Source organism: Hypanus sabinus, chromosome 8 (assembly GCF_030144855.1).
Source record: "Hypanus sabinus isolate sHypSab1 chromosome 8, sHypSab1.hap1, whole genome shotgun sequence".
Lineage (NCBI taxonomy): Eukaryota > Metazoa > Chordata > Chondrichthyes > Myliobatiformes > Dasyatidae > Hypanus > Hypanus sabinus.
The window spans coordinates 51,685,894-51,704,349 of record NC_082713.1 but is presented as its reverse complement, the minus strand read 5'-3'; the positions used below and the strand labels follow the sequence as shown (position 1 = coordinate 51,704,349).

Below are 18,456 nucleotides of genomic sequence, written 5' to 3'. Positions count from 1 at the left end.
AGTAAGATTAACTGTCTACTGTTCACTCTTCCACATTAACGTATGGTGAAAACTGTTGATAAAACAATACAAAATATATACAGTATTTGTTTCCTTCTTGGCATCGCATTTACATCATAAATACTTGTAAAAGTAAAACTACAACAAATTATATTACATTAAAGTACAACATAGTCAGAATCTATCTACACCATCAACAGGCTTTAAATACACTTCACACAAACGATCCAGCAACGCTTTCAATAGCACAAGACAATAAACTTTATCAACCGTCATTACTTTTAACAGAATCAGCGTTAACATTTTTACTTCAACATATCGATTATCTTATAAACTTATGGCATTGGGGCCTTGCTGGGGTGGGGGGGGGCGTCACGTGATGACGTAGGATTGAGACGTTGGGAATCCAGCTCCCTCGTAATAAGTAATGAAATAGAGTTTAAATGAGGAAGAGTTAACAAATATCTATTAGAAACTATTTATAAGTAACTCGGGATTATCTTTTGATATTGCTCCTAAACCGAAACAGAAGAAAGCTACTACTTCAAAGACTGCACAAATCGGCGGGGAAAAAGGCCTAACCGTCTCGGCAAAGCCTCGGACTCAAGTTGGATCTCCTCCCAGCGAAGTGCATGGCACTTCTGATGATGCGGGACAGGAAATTGCAGCAATGTCGGCGGTCTCCAAGAAGAATCGGCAAGAACAACACATGTGCAAAGAAACAAATATGCATGAACAGATATTAACAAAACTACAAATCCCAACTACGGCTGGAAGTGAAATTGGAAGTGAATTGGAAGTGGAATCAGACTCTTTGGGAAATTCAGAGGAAGAAGAAGAGGAAAAGAAGGAGGAGATTAAAGGAGATATAAAAGATGTCCTGATATACATTATGAATGAATTAAAAGCTAGAAGAAGGATGCAGGATACACTCGATAATGTGGTGGAAAAACAAAAGAAGATGGATAATAAAGTTAAAGAGATGGAAGTAAAAATGGAAGAAAACACTGAAAGGATAGATAAGATAGAAAACAATAATCTTGCCTGGACAATAGAAAGAAAACGGATGTTGAAAAAAAATAGATACGCTTGAAAATACTAGTAGACGAAATAATATCAAAATTGTTGGTCTTATGGAAGGTACAGAGGGAGAAAATCCAATAAAATTCTTTCAAGAATGGATTCTGAAAATTTTGGAAATGAAAGAAGGAAGCCAAGTAATTGAAAGAGCATACAGAGCTTTAAGACCAAGACCTCAGCAAGATCAATTTTGGTAAAATGCTTAAGGTACCAAGATAAAGAAATGATCTTGAAGGCAGCTACTCAAGGTGCTAAAAAGAGAAATGGGCCATTGATAATAGAAGGGAAAAGAGGTTTTTTTTATCCAGACATAAGTTACGATCTTCTGAAGAGGCGGAAGGAATTTAATCCAGTGAAAAAATCTTTATGGGAAAAGGACTATTGATTTTTATTGAGCTACCCAGCAAAATTGATCATTTTCCTGGATAACGAAGAAAGAAGATTTTTCGTTGACTACTGGAAAGCAGAGAAAATTGTACAAGAATTACCTGATGTTCACAAAGAGGAGTAAAGAATTATAGAAATGAAATGGACTAATGATGAAGACTGAAACAAGGTTGGACTTGACAGGCAATTATAAAACAAATAGTTGAGGAGTATTAATTGGAAGTAGGGACATTAATTTTTTTTTCTTCACTAATATATTTTCTTTTTTTTGAGGGGGAGCTGGAGGAGCTCCTGATCGATGGCTGCGAGTTTCATGTATACAATCATGGTGATTGCCATGACCGGTAAAATGGGGGGGTGGATAATGTTGTGTTCTTTTTATTCGCAACATTAGTGGGGGGGGGGGTACTTTTTTTTCTTATATATTAGTTATCTTCTATTTTTCTTTTTTGCCTGGGTGGTTGGGGAGAAACTCATAGCAACATGGAGAATTTTAAAGAGTTCCCAAGGTATTATGAATGATTAATTTACTTAATTTTTAAAGTTTTAATGTTAATGGAATTAATGGACCTGTGAAAAGAAAAAGAGTTTTAACATATATTAAGAAAATGAAAGGAGATGTAGCTTTTTTACAAGAAACACATTTAAGAGAAACACAACATAAGAAATTAAAGAGGGATTGGGTTGGAAATGTCATTGCAGCTTCATTTAATTCAAAATCGAGAGGAGTTGCAATTTTGGTTAATAAATCTTTACCAATTAAAATACAAAATGTAATAATTGATTCTGTGGGGAGATGTGTGATTATAATTGTCAAATTTTTTCAGAATTATGGACTTTATGAACATTTATGCACCAAATGAAAATGATGCAAAATTCATACAAGAAGTTTTTTTGAACTTTGCTGATGCACATGATAAAATATTAATACGTGGAGATTTTAATTTTTGTTTAGATCCAGTTTTGGATAGGTCAACTAAAGTTGCTACAAAATCAAAAGTAATAAAACTAACTTTATCATTAATGAAAGATTTAAACCTGATTGATATATGGAGAAAAATTAATCCAAAGAGATTATTCATTTTATTCAAATAGACATAAAACTTACTCAAGGATTGATTTTATTATCAAAAAATATTCAGGATAGAGTGAAAAGTGTGGAATATAAAGCAAGAATACTGTCAGATCATTCCCCCTGGATAATGACAATGATAATGATGGATAAGGAGGAATCGATTTATGGATGGAGATTTAATTCAATTTTATTAAAGTCAAGATTTTTGTGATTTTATGAAAAAACAGATTCAATTTTTTTTTGATACAAATTTACATTCAGTTGAGGATAAAATTGTATTATGGGAAGCGATGAAAGCATATTTAAGGGGTCAGATTATAAGTTATGCATCTAAAATTAAGGAATACATGGCAGCAATAGATCAATTGGAAAAAGAAATTATAAGGTTAGAAAAAGAATCTCAAAGATATATGACAGAAGAAAAACGAAGACAACTTGTTCATAAAAAAACTACAATATAATATACTCCAGACATATCGTACAGAAAAAGTAATTATGAGAACTAAACAGAAATATTACGAATTAGGTGAAAGATCACATAAAATTCTTGCTTGGCAGTTGAAAACAGAACAGGCTTCTAAAACAATAAATGCAATTAGAACAAGTGTAAATAAGGTTACTTATAAACCTTTAGAAATTAATGAAACTTAAAAAATGTTATACTGAACTATATCAATCAGAATCACAAAATAAGATTGCTGAGATAGATAAATTTTTATCACAAATAACCATTCCAAAATTGAATTCGGAAGAACAGAAAGGATTAGTTGTGCCCTTTACATTAAAAGAGGTTGAAGAAGCTTTAGGATCACTTCAGAGTAATAAATCCCCAGGAGATGGTTTTCCTCCTGAATTTTATAAAAAATTTAAAGATTTATTAATTCCTCCTTTTATGGAATTAATATATCAAGTGGAAAGAATGCATAAACTCCCACAATCTTTTTTAACAGTGATCATAACTGTATTGCCAAATAAAGATAGAGATCCTTTAAAACCAACGTCATATAGGCCTATTTCTTTGTTGAATACAGATTATAAAATAATAGCAAAAATGTTATCTAATAGAATATCTAAATATTTACCAAAATTAATACATATGGATCAAACAGGTTTTATTAAAAACAATCAATGGATAATATAACCCGGTTATTTAGTATAATTCATTTGGCACAAAAAAGAGAGGAAATGAGTGTGGCAGTTGGTTTGGATGCAGAAAAAGCATTTGATAGATTGGAATGGGATTTTTTATTTAAGGTATTGGAAATATATGAGCTCGGAAAGTCTTTTATACAATGGATTAAAACCTTAAATACTAATCCTCAAGCTAAAGTAGTTACAAATGGTCAGATTTCAACACCATTTTGCCTAACGAGGTCAACTAGACAAGGCTGCCCATTATCACCTGGCAATAGAACCATTAGCTGAATTAATTAGAACAGATTCAGACATTGGGGGCTTTAGAGTTAATCAAGAAGAATATAAGATTAATTTATTTGCTGATGATGTTTTCATTTATTTAACAAACCCATTGCAATCTTTGCAAAGATTATCTTTTAGATTGGAAGAATATGGGAAAGTATCAGGGTATAAAGTAAATTGGGATTAAAGTGAAATTTTACCCCTTACCAAAGGAAATTATAATCAATGTCGATTAGTAACTCAATTTTGAAGGTCAATAAATGGGATAAAGTATTTAGGTATTAGAGTTGATAATGATGTAAAAAATTTATATAAACAAAATTATTTGCCATTATTAAAAAAATGAGGATCTTGATAAATGGTTGATGTTACCAATAACATTAATAGGTAGAGTTAATGCTGTAAAAATGAATATATTTCCTAGATTGCAATATTTATTCCAAACTTTATCAATACAATTACCTCAGAAGTTTTTTCAAGAACTGAATAAATATGTAAGGAAATTTCTTTGGAAAGGAAAGATGTCAAGAATATCATTAGAAAAATTGACATGTAAATTTGATTTAAGAGGGTTACAACTTCCAAATTTTAAGAATTATTATAAAGCAAATCAACTTATTTATTGCATCTTTTTTTGATGAAGAAAAACAGGCATGGATTAGAATAGAATTAGAAAAGATAGGAGAAAACATACCGGAAGATTTTATATATAAATGGGAATCCAAATGGATATGGGAAAAAAAAGAATCTCCTATATTAAGCCACTTGATTGATTTATGGAATAAGGTAAATATGGACGATGAGATAAAGAAATCTTCATTAGCAAAAAGAACTTTAATTCAAAATAGGCTTATTCCTTTTACAATGGATAATAAACTTTTACTAATTGGTTCCAAAGGGGGATTAAATATATAGGTGATTGTTTTGAAGGAGGTATACTGATGTCGTTTGATCAATTAAAAAATAAATATAAAATATCAAATAACATTCTTTTCTGTTATTTGCAATTAAAGGCTTATTTACGAGAAAAGCTGGGACAAACAATGTTGATGCCAAAACCTAGTGAAATAGAAACATTAATTCAAAAAGGAAAAATTAAAAAATTTACATCTTGTATGTATAATTTGATTCAAAAACAGACAATTAAATCAGGAATTCATAAATCAAGACAAAAATAGGAATCTGATTTGAATGCTAAAATTGATGGAAAAAATTGGTCAAGATTATGTTCTGATAGTATGAGAAATACAATAAATGTTCGACTTAGATTAATACAATATAATTTTTTTACATCAATTATATATAACACCACAGAAAATAAATAGATTAAATTCAAATATGTCGACCAATGTTTTCGATGTAATCAAGAAATCGGTACTTCTACTTGGTCTTGTTTTAAAATTCAACCATTTTGGATAAATCTAAGACTTTCATTGGAACAAATTACTGGAGTACAACTCCCACATAGTCCAGTATTATTTTTATTAGGAGACATTGAAGAGACAATACCGAAACTTAAATTGAATAAGTATCAGAAAAAATTTATAAAAATTGCATTGGCAGTAGCCAAAAAAGTTATTGCAGTTACTTGGAAATCTGATATATATTTAACTATGGGTTGTTGGAATAATGAAATATATAGTTGTATTCCATGAAAAAATTACATACAATCTAAGAAATGAATATGATATATTTTTGAAAATTTGGCTCCCATACTTACAAAAGATAGGATTAAATACATAGGTCCTTTGAAGATAAAATTATAAAGTAATTGGGGAAAGTAAAAATAAATAATAAAATTATTTTGAACTCCAATGGAGCATGTGAGGATCCTCCGATATCCAGGCAATCTTTCTCTTTTTCTTTCTTTCTTTAGATAAGGGTTGAGGAAGGGGGGGGGGATATTATTTTTCTCACTATTTTATCATCACATTTATTCTTTGTAATTTCCTAAAATTTAATAAATAAATAAATAACTTGCGGCGTTGGTTCTATGATGTTTCTTAGTCCGTAAAATAAAAACTTTTCTCGCGCTGAACCTGCACTCACAAGCCTCCTCCTTACCGTTTCTCCAAACCGGTAGTTTCCCACAAGACACGGCGAAACCGGGTGTGACGTCATCACATGCCGCAATACATCACAGACAACGAATTTACTTTCAACAACCTTAATTTTAACTAGAAAATAATTACAAACAAATTACTAAAGCGAAAATGTAATAAAGCTAAACAAATGCCTTAAGGACAACACACTTTGTAAGGTCACTATGAACTTAATACAAAACTTTAGTCTCTAGAGCAGTCTTTAGGTAGATAGAACGACTTCTGCAACTGGCCTTTGGTAAGTTTTCACATCACCTTGGTCAGAAGTTTTCAACTCAACTTTCCTGACATGTTCATCCCTACCAGGGAATGTGGCAGTGATTGTGGCCATTGGCCAGCAGTTGCGGGCGATCTGCTTGTCCCTGAGCAGGACTAAATCTCCAGCTTAAAGATTCCTGCAAGGTTCTTTCCACTCTTGGCTGTGTTGCAACAAAGGTAGATACTCACGTCTTCAACGAGACCAGAACTGATTTGCGAGAGCCTGAACCTGTCTCCATTGCTTTGTGTACAAATCCTTATCTGAGAAGTCCCCAGGTGGAGGGGGAACTCCTGCCTTCTGCGTAAGGAGCATTGATGGCGAGAGTATGAAGGGGTTTTCCGGGTTAGAAGACACAGGTAGGAGTGGTTGTGCATTTATAATAGCTGGGACCTCTGCCATAAGTGTGCACAGTATTTCGTGGGTCAGTCGGGTGCGTTGCTGCAAAAACATTGAATCAAGGATCCTTGTGGCGATACCAATCATCTGCTCCCATGAGCCTCCCATGTGAGAAGCATGTGGTGTGTTGAATTCCCAGTTGCATCCCTGGTCACTGAGGTACCTTTGCACTGTTTTGTCCATCCCAAGCTCCTTGGACGTTCCAACAAAGTTCGCGCCGCAATCAGACCTTAACTGTTTTGCAGGGCCTCTTAGTGCAAAGAAGCGTCTGAGAGCATTAATGCAGCTGGATGTATCCAAAGATTCAATGACCTCAATGTGTACCGCTCTTGAACTCATGCAGTTGAACATGATGGCCCACCGCTTGCTCTCTGCTTGTCCTCCTCTGGTGTGTCTCGTAGTGATAGTCCAGGGACCAAATACGTCGAGCCCCACATATGTAAAAGGAGGGCAGGCTTCGAGGCGTTCTGGTGGGAGGTCCACCATATGATGAGCTTCCAGCTTCCCTCGCAGTTTCCTGCAGGTTACACATCTGTGGAGTACTGAATTGATCAGTGTTTTGCCTCCCAAGATCCACAGTCCCGCTGCCCTGATTGCTCCCTCTGTCAGGTGATTGCCCTGATGCCTTACCTGTTCATGGTGATGGTGAGTGAGCAGTAAGGACACATGGCTGTCTTTGGGCAGGATTACTGGGCTCTTTTCTGCAGCTGAAAGTGAGAGTGTATTAACCGGCCTCCAATGTAAATGAGATCGTTCTTCAGGATTGGGTTGAGTTTCTTCAAAGGGCTGTCCTTTGGTATTGGTTTATTAGCTTGGAGGACTGAAAGCTCCCTTGCAAAAGCGGCTCTTTGAGTTGCTTTAAGGATGACGTCCTTTGCCTGGGCCAATTCATCCACAGTGCGAGGTAAGTCACATTTGTGCCATCCCTTGCATTTACTATTTTGGGATGAACGTTTGTGGGATCTGGCCATGTGAATGAGGAACACAAGTCCTCTCACTAAGGAATTCTAAGTGGAGAATCGCTGAAAACGTTCAGTGGTACGTATTAATTCTTCCAGGTAGATGACTCCTGTATGTATTTGCGGCTGAATTTCCAAGTCTCTTTCAGGTTCGATCAGCTCAAATGTCTCGCTCATTTGAGTTTTTTCTGCTGGTGGAGCAAGCTTATTATCATGCTCATTTTGAGCAAAGACTGACTGTCCCAGTGTCTCCTCGGTTACTTTACTACACCCGTTAAAGCCTTGTCGTGCTTCCTTGATACACATGAAGCTTGTGCAGGGTTGAAAAATTGAATGACGGCTACTCTCTAGCACGTTAGTCTTGAGTCTGTTAACTGTCGGTTTGTGTACATTGCCAAGGCACACCTCTGTTATCACCATCCAGCCCAGATCCAGGCGTTGGGCAAAGGGGGCATCGTGTGGTCCATTGACCTGCTACCTGACCTTGTGCACCCTGAGAACGTCTCTTCCGAGTAGCAGGAGTATTTCTGCTTTTGGATCCAGTTCTGGGATGTGCTTGGCGATGTGGTGGAGATGTGGCTGGTGTCACCCAGCGCTTGGAGTCAGGATCTCGGTGCGGTTATTCAAAATTTCATTGCACTCTTAAGAGTGGAGGGAGACAGATGACAACTTTATCATCCAGGGACTCGAGCTGGAAGCCTTCTGCCTTGCTGCCATATACTTCCACGCTGCCAGAGCACGTTCTAAGGTAGTATGGGAACTGATTACTCTCTACGTTGAACAAGTCGAAGAACACTGGTCTGACCAGTGAGCGATTGCTCTGGTCGTCCAGAATTACATAGGCTTTGATGGCCTTGTCTTTGGTTCCCTTAGGGTATATCTTAGTGAGGCAGATCTTTGAGCAAGAACAGCTTGACTGACCTTGACTGCAAACTTCTGTGCAGCTCGAGCTGACAACAGTTGTCTTGGAGTAATCCTTTCGCTCTCCGCCATCCTCTTGTGAGGGTGAAGGAGCTTGGCCTGTTTGCAGTAACAGGCCGGGATGCATGGCCCCATCATGATTAGTGCTGTTACATTCCGAGCACTTCACGGGGATCGTACACTCTCTAGCAAGGTGAGAGGTAAAGAAACAGCATTTAAAACATTTTTTTTCTCCTTGAGAAGGGCCATTCTCTCCTCAAAGGGTTTTTTCTAAATGTTTTGCATTTTTTGAGGGGGTGGGATTTGTTGTGCAATTCTTGGACAATTCTTGCTAGGGTCATTGTTAGTTGTGGAGACTTCAGTCTTACGCACCAAGACAGGTTTATTGATGTTAAAATTATTCGAAGTGGGTTCGACTAGCTTGGTGTGAATTGTACTGCTAACTTGACTGATGAAGCTAGGGTCGGTTCGCTTCTTTGCCTCCTTGCACACAAACCTAGCGAAATACTTAAAGGGAGGAAGTCGACCACCGTTCTCTTCCTTGTACTCTGAGCCAACAGACACCGACCTCTCCTGCAGCCCAAATGGAAGTTTGTCCACGATTGGTCTAATTCCGTATGAAGTATCTAGATATGACAGGCCACTTAAATAGCCATCTTCTTTAGCGCCTTCAATCTCCATGAGTAAATCTGGATTCCCTTAATTTAGTGTGGTCCTTGGCTAACACCCTAGGAAAATTTTCCAGCCATCAAAATAGTGCCGTTTCAATAATTTCAGGGGCCGCATAGCACTTCCAAAGTCTCTCCCTTGCTTTGCGTAAGGCTAGCTTGGGGTTGTTGATGTACACCGAAAGTATGCGTCTCACCTGTTCGCATGATTCTTTTACCAGCCATTTCGTCATAAGATCCAACTCTTGGGTTGCTTCGAGCTGGACTCTGCCGGTAGTGTTGGCGAATGAGGAGTACCATGCACAATAATTTTCTGGCTTATCGTCAAACTGGTATAGTCCTGAAGTGATGAGATGTCGTCGTGCTAAATACTGTGCCATGGGTTCAACTACAAGTGGCATGCTGGCTGGGAGAATATGTTGGCAGGCATATGACTGAGTGTCTACGTTCTTTATGGGATTTGCTGGTCTGACTTCAGCCTTTGCCTCATCTCCTGCCAAATCTGGTAAGTTTGGTGTCGAGAAGTATTTGTCGTCAGCCCTTTCATTCTTGAGTTCATCGTGGAGTTGCAAGGGTAAATTGTCTTCCTCAGATGGATGCGATGCAATTGGACCTCTCTTTGACTCCTCATGAAATGAGACGTTAGCATATAAGTATGGAGAGGAAGAACGAATCTTCAGGTCCATTTGAGATCGGATGTAGTTGCTAGTGCGTTCCAATCTGGTTCTTTCTGAAGTAGATTTTACTTCATCTAGAACGTGCATTTCTTCAGCGTTTTCTAATATTTCTGCTTCCACCCTCGCAGCTTCGGCTTCTCGGCATAGCGTCAGCACTTCTAACTCTGCTTCTATCCTTGCCCTTTCCAACTGGTTTTCGGCTTCTCTGGCAGCCTTTTCCATTCTCAATTTTGCTTCCTGTTCAGCGTACAACGCTCACACCGTGGCGGTTTCTGCTTTAGCTCTTGCTTGGCCAGCCTTATTTGTTGATGCCCTACTGCTCCTGGCGTTGGATGGCAACGACTTGACACTGGATCGCGATGCCATCGTACCACTTGTTGAAACACCTGGTAATGCTGCCTTTTCACTGCAGTGTTCTCGTGCAGGTGTAAAAACTCTGAACTAAACTCCTAGGTAAACAGTAGTCAGTGAGGGCACGATCGCAGTAAGATTAACCATTTACTGCTCATTCTTCCAAATTAAGGTGTGGTGAAAACTGTTGATAAAACAATACAAAATATATACAGTATTTGTTTCCTTCTTGGCATCGCCTTTACATCATAAATACTTGTAAAAATAAAACTGCAACAAACTATATTACATTAAAGTACAACATACAGTCAGAATCTACCTACGCCATCAACTGGCTTTAAATACACTTCACACAAACGATCCAGCAACGCTTTCAATAGTAAAAAGAATAAACTTTATCAACCGTCATTACTTTTAACAGAATCAGCGTTAACATTTTTACTTCAACATATCGATTATCTTATAAGCATACGGCGTTGCTTCTATGATGTTTCTTAGTGCGTAGAATAAAAACTTTTCTCGCGCTGATCCTGCACACACAAGCCCCCTACTTCCTGTTTCTCCAAACAGGTATTTTCCTACAAGACGCGGCAAAACCGGGTGTGACGTCATCACATGATGCAATACATCACAGACAACAAATTTACTTTCAACAACCTTAACTTTAACTAGAAAATAATTACAAACGAATTACTAAAGCGAAAATGTAATAAAGCTAAACAAATGCCTCAAGGGCAACACATGCAGATTGATAGGTTCTTGATTGGACATGGCATCAAAGGTTACGGGAAGAAGACCGGGGCTGTGGCTGAGGAGGGAAAAAATAATCAGCCATGATTGAATAGTGAAGCAGACTTGATGGGCCAAATAGCCTAATTCTGCTCCTAAGTCTTGTGGAGTACAGGGAAAAGAAGAGCTGGCCAAAGTCGATTGGAAGGAGACACAAGCAGGGATGACAATAGACCATCATTAGCTGGAGTATCTTGAAGCAGTGAAGGATAGATACATCCCAAAGAAGTAGTAGTATTCTGATGGGAAGATGAGCCATTGTGGCTGACAAGGGAAGTCAAAGACACATAAAAGCAAAAGAAATGGCATATAATAGAGCAAACGTTAGTGGGACATTAAAGGAATGGGAAGCTTTTTAAAAACAGAACGAAACATGAGCCAACAATATAAAGATTATACAAAAAAATGTTTTCTCAGACATCTTAAGAGTAAGAGGGAGATGAGAGTGAATATTGAGTCACAGAAAAGTGACGCTGGTCAGATAGTAACGGGGGGGGGGGGGGTTGGCAAAGAAATGACAGGAGAACTTAATCAGTGCTTTGTGTCAGTCTTCGTTGTGGAAGACACTAGTAGTATGCCAGAAATTTGAGCATCTGGGACAAAAATAAGTATAGTTGCTATTTCTAAGAAGGTGTTTGGGAAAACTAAAGGTAGATAAGTCACCTGGGCCAGATGGACAACAGTGCAGGTTTCTGAAGCAGGTAGCTGAAGAGATTATGCAGGTATTAGTAATGATCTTTCTAGATTCTGGAATGGCTGCAGAGGTCTGAAAAATTGCAAATATTATTCTACTCTTGAAGAAGGGAGGGAGGCAGAAGAAAGGAAATTATGGGCCAGGTAGCCTGACTTCAGTGGTTGGGAAGATGTTGGAGTCCATTATTAATGATGAGGTTTCTGGCTACTTGGCTGCACATAATAAAATAGGCCAAAGTTTGAATGGTTTCCTTAAGGGGAAATATTGCCTGACAAATCTATTGGTATCCTTGGAGGAAATTACAGGCAGTGGATGTTATTTACTTGGATTTTCAGAAGGTCTTTGACAAGGTCTCACACATGAAGATGCTTAACAAGGTAAAAGCCCATGGTATTACAGGAAAGATATTAGCATTGATAGAAGATTGGCTGACTGGCAAGAGGCTGGGTGGGAATAAAGGGGACCTTATTGGGCAAGTTTTTGGACAATATGAAGATAGGTGGAGAAGCAGGTAGTGTTGAAGCAGGGGTTTTACAGAAGGACTTAGATTAGGAAAATGGACAAAGAAGTTGCAGATGGAATATAGTGCAGAAAAGTGTATAGTCGTACACTTCGGTAGAAGGAATAAAGTCAGTTTTCTAAAAGGGAGAAAATTCAAGAGTCAAGTGCAAAGGGATTTGGGAGTCCTTATGCAGGATTCTCTGAAGGTTAACTTGCATGTTGGGTCGGTGGTAAGGAAGGCAAAATCAATGTTAGCATTCACTTCAAGAGGGCTAGAATACAAAAGCAAGGATGTGATGCTGAGGCTTTATAAGGTATTTGTCAGGTAGCATTTGGAATATCGTGAGCAGTTTTGGGCCACTCATCCTTTAAAAAAAATGTTCAGGGTTTGGTTAGGGTCCCAAGGAGGTTCATCAGAATGATTCAGGAAATGAAGTGTTTAATACATGAGGATCATTTGATGGCTCCAGGCCTGCACTTGCTGGAGTTCAGAAGAATGGAGGGGATCTCATTGAAACCTATTGAAACGCCTAGGTAGAGTGGATGTGGAGAGGATATTTCCTATGGTGGAGGAGTCTAGGACCAGAGGGATGTTATAGAAGGATGTCCATTTAAAATGAATGTCAGGAATTTCTTTAGCCAAAGGATGGTGAATCTATGGAATTCATTGTCATAGATGGCTGTGGAGGCCAAGTCATTGGGTAAGTTTAAAGCAGTGGTTGACTGGTTCTTGCATAGTCAGAGCTACAAAGGTATTGGGGAGAAGGCGGAAAAATGTGTTGAGCGGGACAATGGTTGGAGAGGGTTGGACTGGATAGCCCAATGCTGTTCTTGTGTCTTATGATCTTGTAAAACTGGCTAATATCCATAAGTGCATATATTGAGATTTATAAAATAACTACTTAATTGCAATGATCTGTCAATTCCAAGAGTACTTTGAATTTTTAGTTAGGCAGGGTAAATATTTTAACTAACTTATTGAAGAGTGCAATTCTGACCAATGTTTTTCATCTCTGCCTTTTTCCATCTCAGTTTGCAGGTACTGTCCTTTTAGCAGTTGGAATATGGGGCAAAGTAAGTTTAGAAGACTACCTGGCATTTGTTGCTGAAAAAAGTACGAATGCTCCCTACGTACTCATTGGAACTGGTGCTGCCATTGTCATATTTGGTTTCTTTGGCTGCTTTGCAACATGTCGAGGCAGTACTTGGATGTTAAAACTAGTAAGTCTCTTTAAATTTAAGTCTAGTTGCTTTTGCTCCAAGTGAAGTGGTATATGCTTTCAAATAAATGAAGATTAGGTTAAGCACAGTGTTCATAATTGTAACAGCAAGAATGCAAGTCTGTTTTTACTATTCAATAAAAGATCATGGCTTATTTGTCTTATTCCATTATCAAAATGTAAAATTGTGTTGACTAAAATCAAGCAGTTCTCGCCCTTGATATAATTTTGATAGATAGTTCTTTAGGAAAGCTCACCACCATCCTAAAACATTGATCCGTTTATTCTGAGATATTGAAGTTCTGGAGCATCGGTGCCCAACCTCAGTTATTGGTAAGGGTCCATGGTATAGAAAAGGTTGGAAACCCCTGTTCTAGAGTATCCTTCAAGTTGCAATTTTCTCCTAGCAATCTTTTGAGATATAGTGCTTTAATAAAGAATACCTCTTAGTCTACGTTCTGAAGCATAATCTAGCTCTGCATGTGCAATTAATGCCTTCAATATTGCAGCAAGAAAGCCAATCAATGACAACAAAGTCCTTATTACCCTCTGACAAACCAAACCATCTGGTCTAATTACTGTCAATTCAGGAACTAGTAATTCTTCATTTTGTCTTTAAAGAAAATGCATTCCTTTTTGGAAAGCAGTCAAAATATATACTAAATGTGTAGTTTCTAATTTTGTATAATTGCAGAAAAATGCTTTATTTTTTTTTGAATGAATATAAAGGACAGATGACCACTTGAACAGATTCCTCCATTCTGGTAAAATCACGGCTAAACTGATCTTGCCTCAACAATGCCTCTTTTGTTCCATAGAACCATAGAACACTACAGCATAGTACAGGCCCTTCAGCCCTCCATGTTGTGCCGACCCATATAATCCTTAAAAAAAAGTACTAAAACCACACTACCCCATAAACCTTCATTTTTCTTTCAACCATGTGCCTGTCCAAGAGGCTCTTAAATACCCCTAATGTTTTAGCCTCCACCCTGGCAAGTCATTCCAGGCACTCACAACCCTCTGTGTGTTTTAAAAAAAGAAACACCAAACAGACAAACAACAACAACAACTTAGCCCTGATGTCTCCCATAAACTTTCCTCCCTTAATTTTGTACGTATGCCCTCTGGTGTTTGCTATTAGTGCCCTGGGAAATAGGTACTGACTATCCACCCTATCTATGCCTCTCATAAACTTGTAGACCTCTATCGTCCCCTCTCATTCTTCTACGCTCATTCAAAGAGAAAAGTCCCAGCTCTGCTAACCTTGCTTTATATGACTTGTTCTCCAAACCAGGCAACATCCTGGTAAATCGCCTCTGCACCCTCTCCATAGCTTCCACATCCTTCCTATAATGAGGTGACCAGAATTTGAACATAGTTCCCTGCAATATTTGAGTTTTCCCGTTGTCTAAAAATTTGTCTCTGTTTTGAACGTGCCCATAAATGATTTGGAGAAACCCAAAGATACACAGCTATCAGAAAAAAAATTCTCCTTGTCTTAATTAAGCATTCACCTGCCAGGAGTTGCTACATTTTGTATAGAGAGGAAACAGTCTGCGTCGGGTCTCACCGATATATAAAAGGCCACACCGGGAGCACCGGACAGTATATCACACCAGCTGACTCACAGGTGACATATCTCCTCACCTGGAAGGACTGTCTGGGGCCCTGAATGGTGGTGAGGGAGGAAGTGTAAGGGCAAGGGTAGCACTTTTTCCACTTCCAAGGGTAAGTGCTGGGAGGGAGATTGGTGGGAAGGGATGGGGTGGACGAATGGACAAGGGAGTTGTGTAGGGAGCGATCCCTGTGGGAAGCAGAAAGAGGGAGGGAGGGAAAGATGTGTTTGGTGGTGGGATCCCTTCAGAGAATTATATGTTGGATCTGGAGACTGGTGGGGTGGTAGGTGAGGACAAGGGGAACCCTCTCCCTAGCGGGGTGGCTGGAGGATGGGGTGAGAGCAGATGTGCGTGAAATGGGAGAGATGCATTTGAGAGTAGAGTTGATGGTAGATGAAGGGAAGTCCCTTTCTTTAAAAAAGGAAGACATCTCCTCCGTCCTGGAATGAAAAGCCTCATCCTGAGAGCAGATGTGGCAGAGACGGAGGAATTGCGAGAAGGGGGTGCCATTTTTGCAAGAGACAGGGTGGGAAGAGGAATAGTCCAGGTAGTTGTGAGGGTCTGTAGGCTTATAGTAGACATCAGTAGATAAGCCGTCTCCAGAGATGGAGGCAGAAAGATCAAGAAAGGGGAGGGAGCTGTTGGAAATGGACTAGGTAAATTTGAGGGCAGGGTGAAAGTTGGAGGCAAAGTTAATGAAGTCAACGAGCTCAACATGCGTGCAGGAAGCAGCGCCAATGCAGTCGTCAATGTGGTGAAGGAAAAGTGGGGGACGGATACCCGTATAGGCTTGGAACATAGACTGTTCCACAAAGCCAACAAAAAGGCATGCATGGCTGAGACCCACACGGGTGCCCAAGGTTAAACCTTTAGTTTGGAGGAAGTGGGAAGAACCAAAGGAGAAATTTTTAAGAGTAAAGACTAATTCCGCTAGACGGAGGAGAGTGGTGGTAGAGGGGAACTGGTTAGGTCTGGAATCCAAAAAGAAGCGGAGAGCTTCGATGCCATTTCCATTATTCATTCTGTAGTGACCGAGCTGTCTTCTATTTGTGCAGCTCTCTAGTTTATTCCCATTTTTAACTTGCTCTTGCTCTTCATTTTTTTTTATTAATAATATTAAACTTTGATTTTGCTACTATTTCCAGGATTTTTTTTCTCTGTACTAATACCTGCCCCTCTTTCTCCATTATGTCTATTTCTTTCAGGAATCCATGATACTTTTCCATACTTCAACTTGACTAGCACTCTTCAATTTTTTTCAAGTACATAGGCTATATTTTACTGCTTCCTACAGTTGCACAGAATTTGCATTACGATTACTTTCTGTATACAATTCCCTTGCTGTAAGTTATATGTGGTCCATATCTAGTTATCTTTTAGGACTGCCAGTTTGTGAGTGAATGGGGTGGAATGAAACAATATTTTAGCCATGAATATCTGCTACAAGCAGGTGTTTCCTTTTATCCTTATTTCTTCTCTGCATCTCGTGATAGAACAAGGATAGTGTCCTTTTGTACATCACCAGTCTTCACATCCAGCAGGTCACCCTCTGTAATTCCCACCACCTTTAACGAGATTTGTTCGGCTGATGCTATTTCCCTTCCCTTTTGACATACTGAAGGGGTCAATTCCTCGAACTAGAACATGGAACAGTACAGCACAGAAGAAGAATTTTGATGTACAATGTTGTGCCAAATTAAATTAGTAATTAAATGGCTAACTAAATAAATCTGCCTACACAATATCTGTATTCTTCCGTTTTCATGTGCCTATCTATGTCTCTAGAAGTCCTTAATGCTTGTACCTCTACACCACCCCAGACAGCGTATTCCAGGCATCCACCACTCTGTTTACAATTTTTAAAACTTGCCATTGTCTCCTTTTGAATTTACCTTTCTTTCACCTTCAGTGCATGCCCTCTGATATCTTTCTGTGTTAGACATTTCAACGCTTGGGGGGAAAAATGATGCTGCCTGTCTACCCTATGCCTCTCATAATCTTATAAACCTCAATCAGATTTGTCCTCGACCTCTGCCATCGCAGAGAAAACATTTGTCCAACTGCTTGTTATAGCACATGCCCTCTAATCCAGGCAACAACCTGGTAAAACCCTTCTGCACCCTCTCCAAGGCATCGACACCCTCTTTATAGTGAGGAGGCCAGGACTGTATACAATATTCCAGACGCAACCAAACTAGAATATTATAAAGCTGCAATATAACTTGGTGACTTTTGAAATCATTGCTTTGTCTAATGAAGGCAAGCATGCCACTTGCTTTCTTGACCACCCTATCAACTTGTATAGCCACTTTCAGGGAGCTATTCAACTTGGACCCCAAGATACTTCTGCTCATCAACATTGTAAAGGGTCTTGCCCTTAACGGCATACTGTCTCTTTACTACTTTGTCACCAGCCACTCCCTTTGTTATTTACAGACCTCTACAACCACAAGACATTATAACACCTGTCCTTTTACTATTACTCACTGTCCAGGGACCTAAACAACCCTAGAATTTGGTTGAAGGAGTGGTTCACTTGCACTGCTGATGTTAGGGAATTTAAATTACTAAAAAGGTTCCCTTTATAGATAAGAAATCAAAAACAAGTTGGATGACTACGTGACACACACAAAATGCTGGTGGAACACAGCAGGCCAGGCAGCATCTATAAGGAGATGTTTTGGGCCGAGACCCTTCGTCAGGACTAACTGAAGAGAAAAATACTAAGAGATTTGAAAGTAGTGGGGGGAGGGGGAAATGCAAAATGATAGAAGACCGGAGGGGGTGGGATGAAGCTAAGAGCTGGAAAGGTGATTGGTGAAAGTGATACAGAGCTGGAGAAGAGAAAGGATCATGGGACGGGAGGCCTCCGGAGAAAGAAAGGGAGGGGGGGGAGCACCAGAGGGAGATGGAGAACAGGCAGAGTGATGGGCGCAGAGAGAGGGAAAAAAACAAACAACTAAATATGTCAGGGATGGGGTAAGAAGGGGAGGAGGGGCATTAACGGAAGTTAGAGAAGTCAGCCGGTATATAAGGTGTTGTTCCTCCAACCTGAGTGTGGCTTCATCTTGACAGTAGAGGAGGCCATGGATAGACATATCAGAATGGGAATGGGACATGGAATGAAAATGTGTGGCCAGTGGGAGATCCTGCTTTCTCTGGCAGACCGAGCATAGGTGTTCAGCGAAACGGTCTCCCAGTCTGCGTCGGGTCTCACCAATATATAAAAGGCCACACCGGGAGCACCGGACTCAGTATATCACACCAGCCGACTCACAGGTGTAGTGTCGCCTCACCTGGAAGGACTGTCTGGGGCCCTGAATGGTGGTGAGGGAGGAA

At 39.2% G+C, this 18,456-nt stretch overlaps 1 protein-coding gene across 2 annotated transcripts in view; it reads left to right on the top strand.

The window, feature by feature from the left end:
* The window catches only part of LOC132398137 (tetraspanin-7-like), a 59,980-nt gene that overhangs the window by 19,512 nt on the left and 22,012 nt on the right, over positions 1-18,456 (top strand). For both annotated transcript variants that reach the window (XM_059977166.1, XM_059977165.1), the window contains exon 2: positions 13,311-13,499. In XM_059977166.1, coding sequence (XP_059833149.1) covers positions 13,311-13,499 — 189 coding nt within the window. The remainder of the gene's footprint in view (positions 1-13,310; positions 13,500-18,456) is intronic.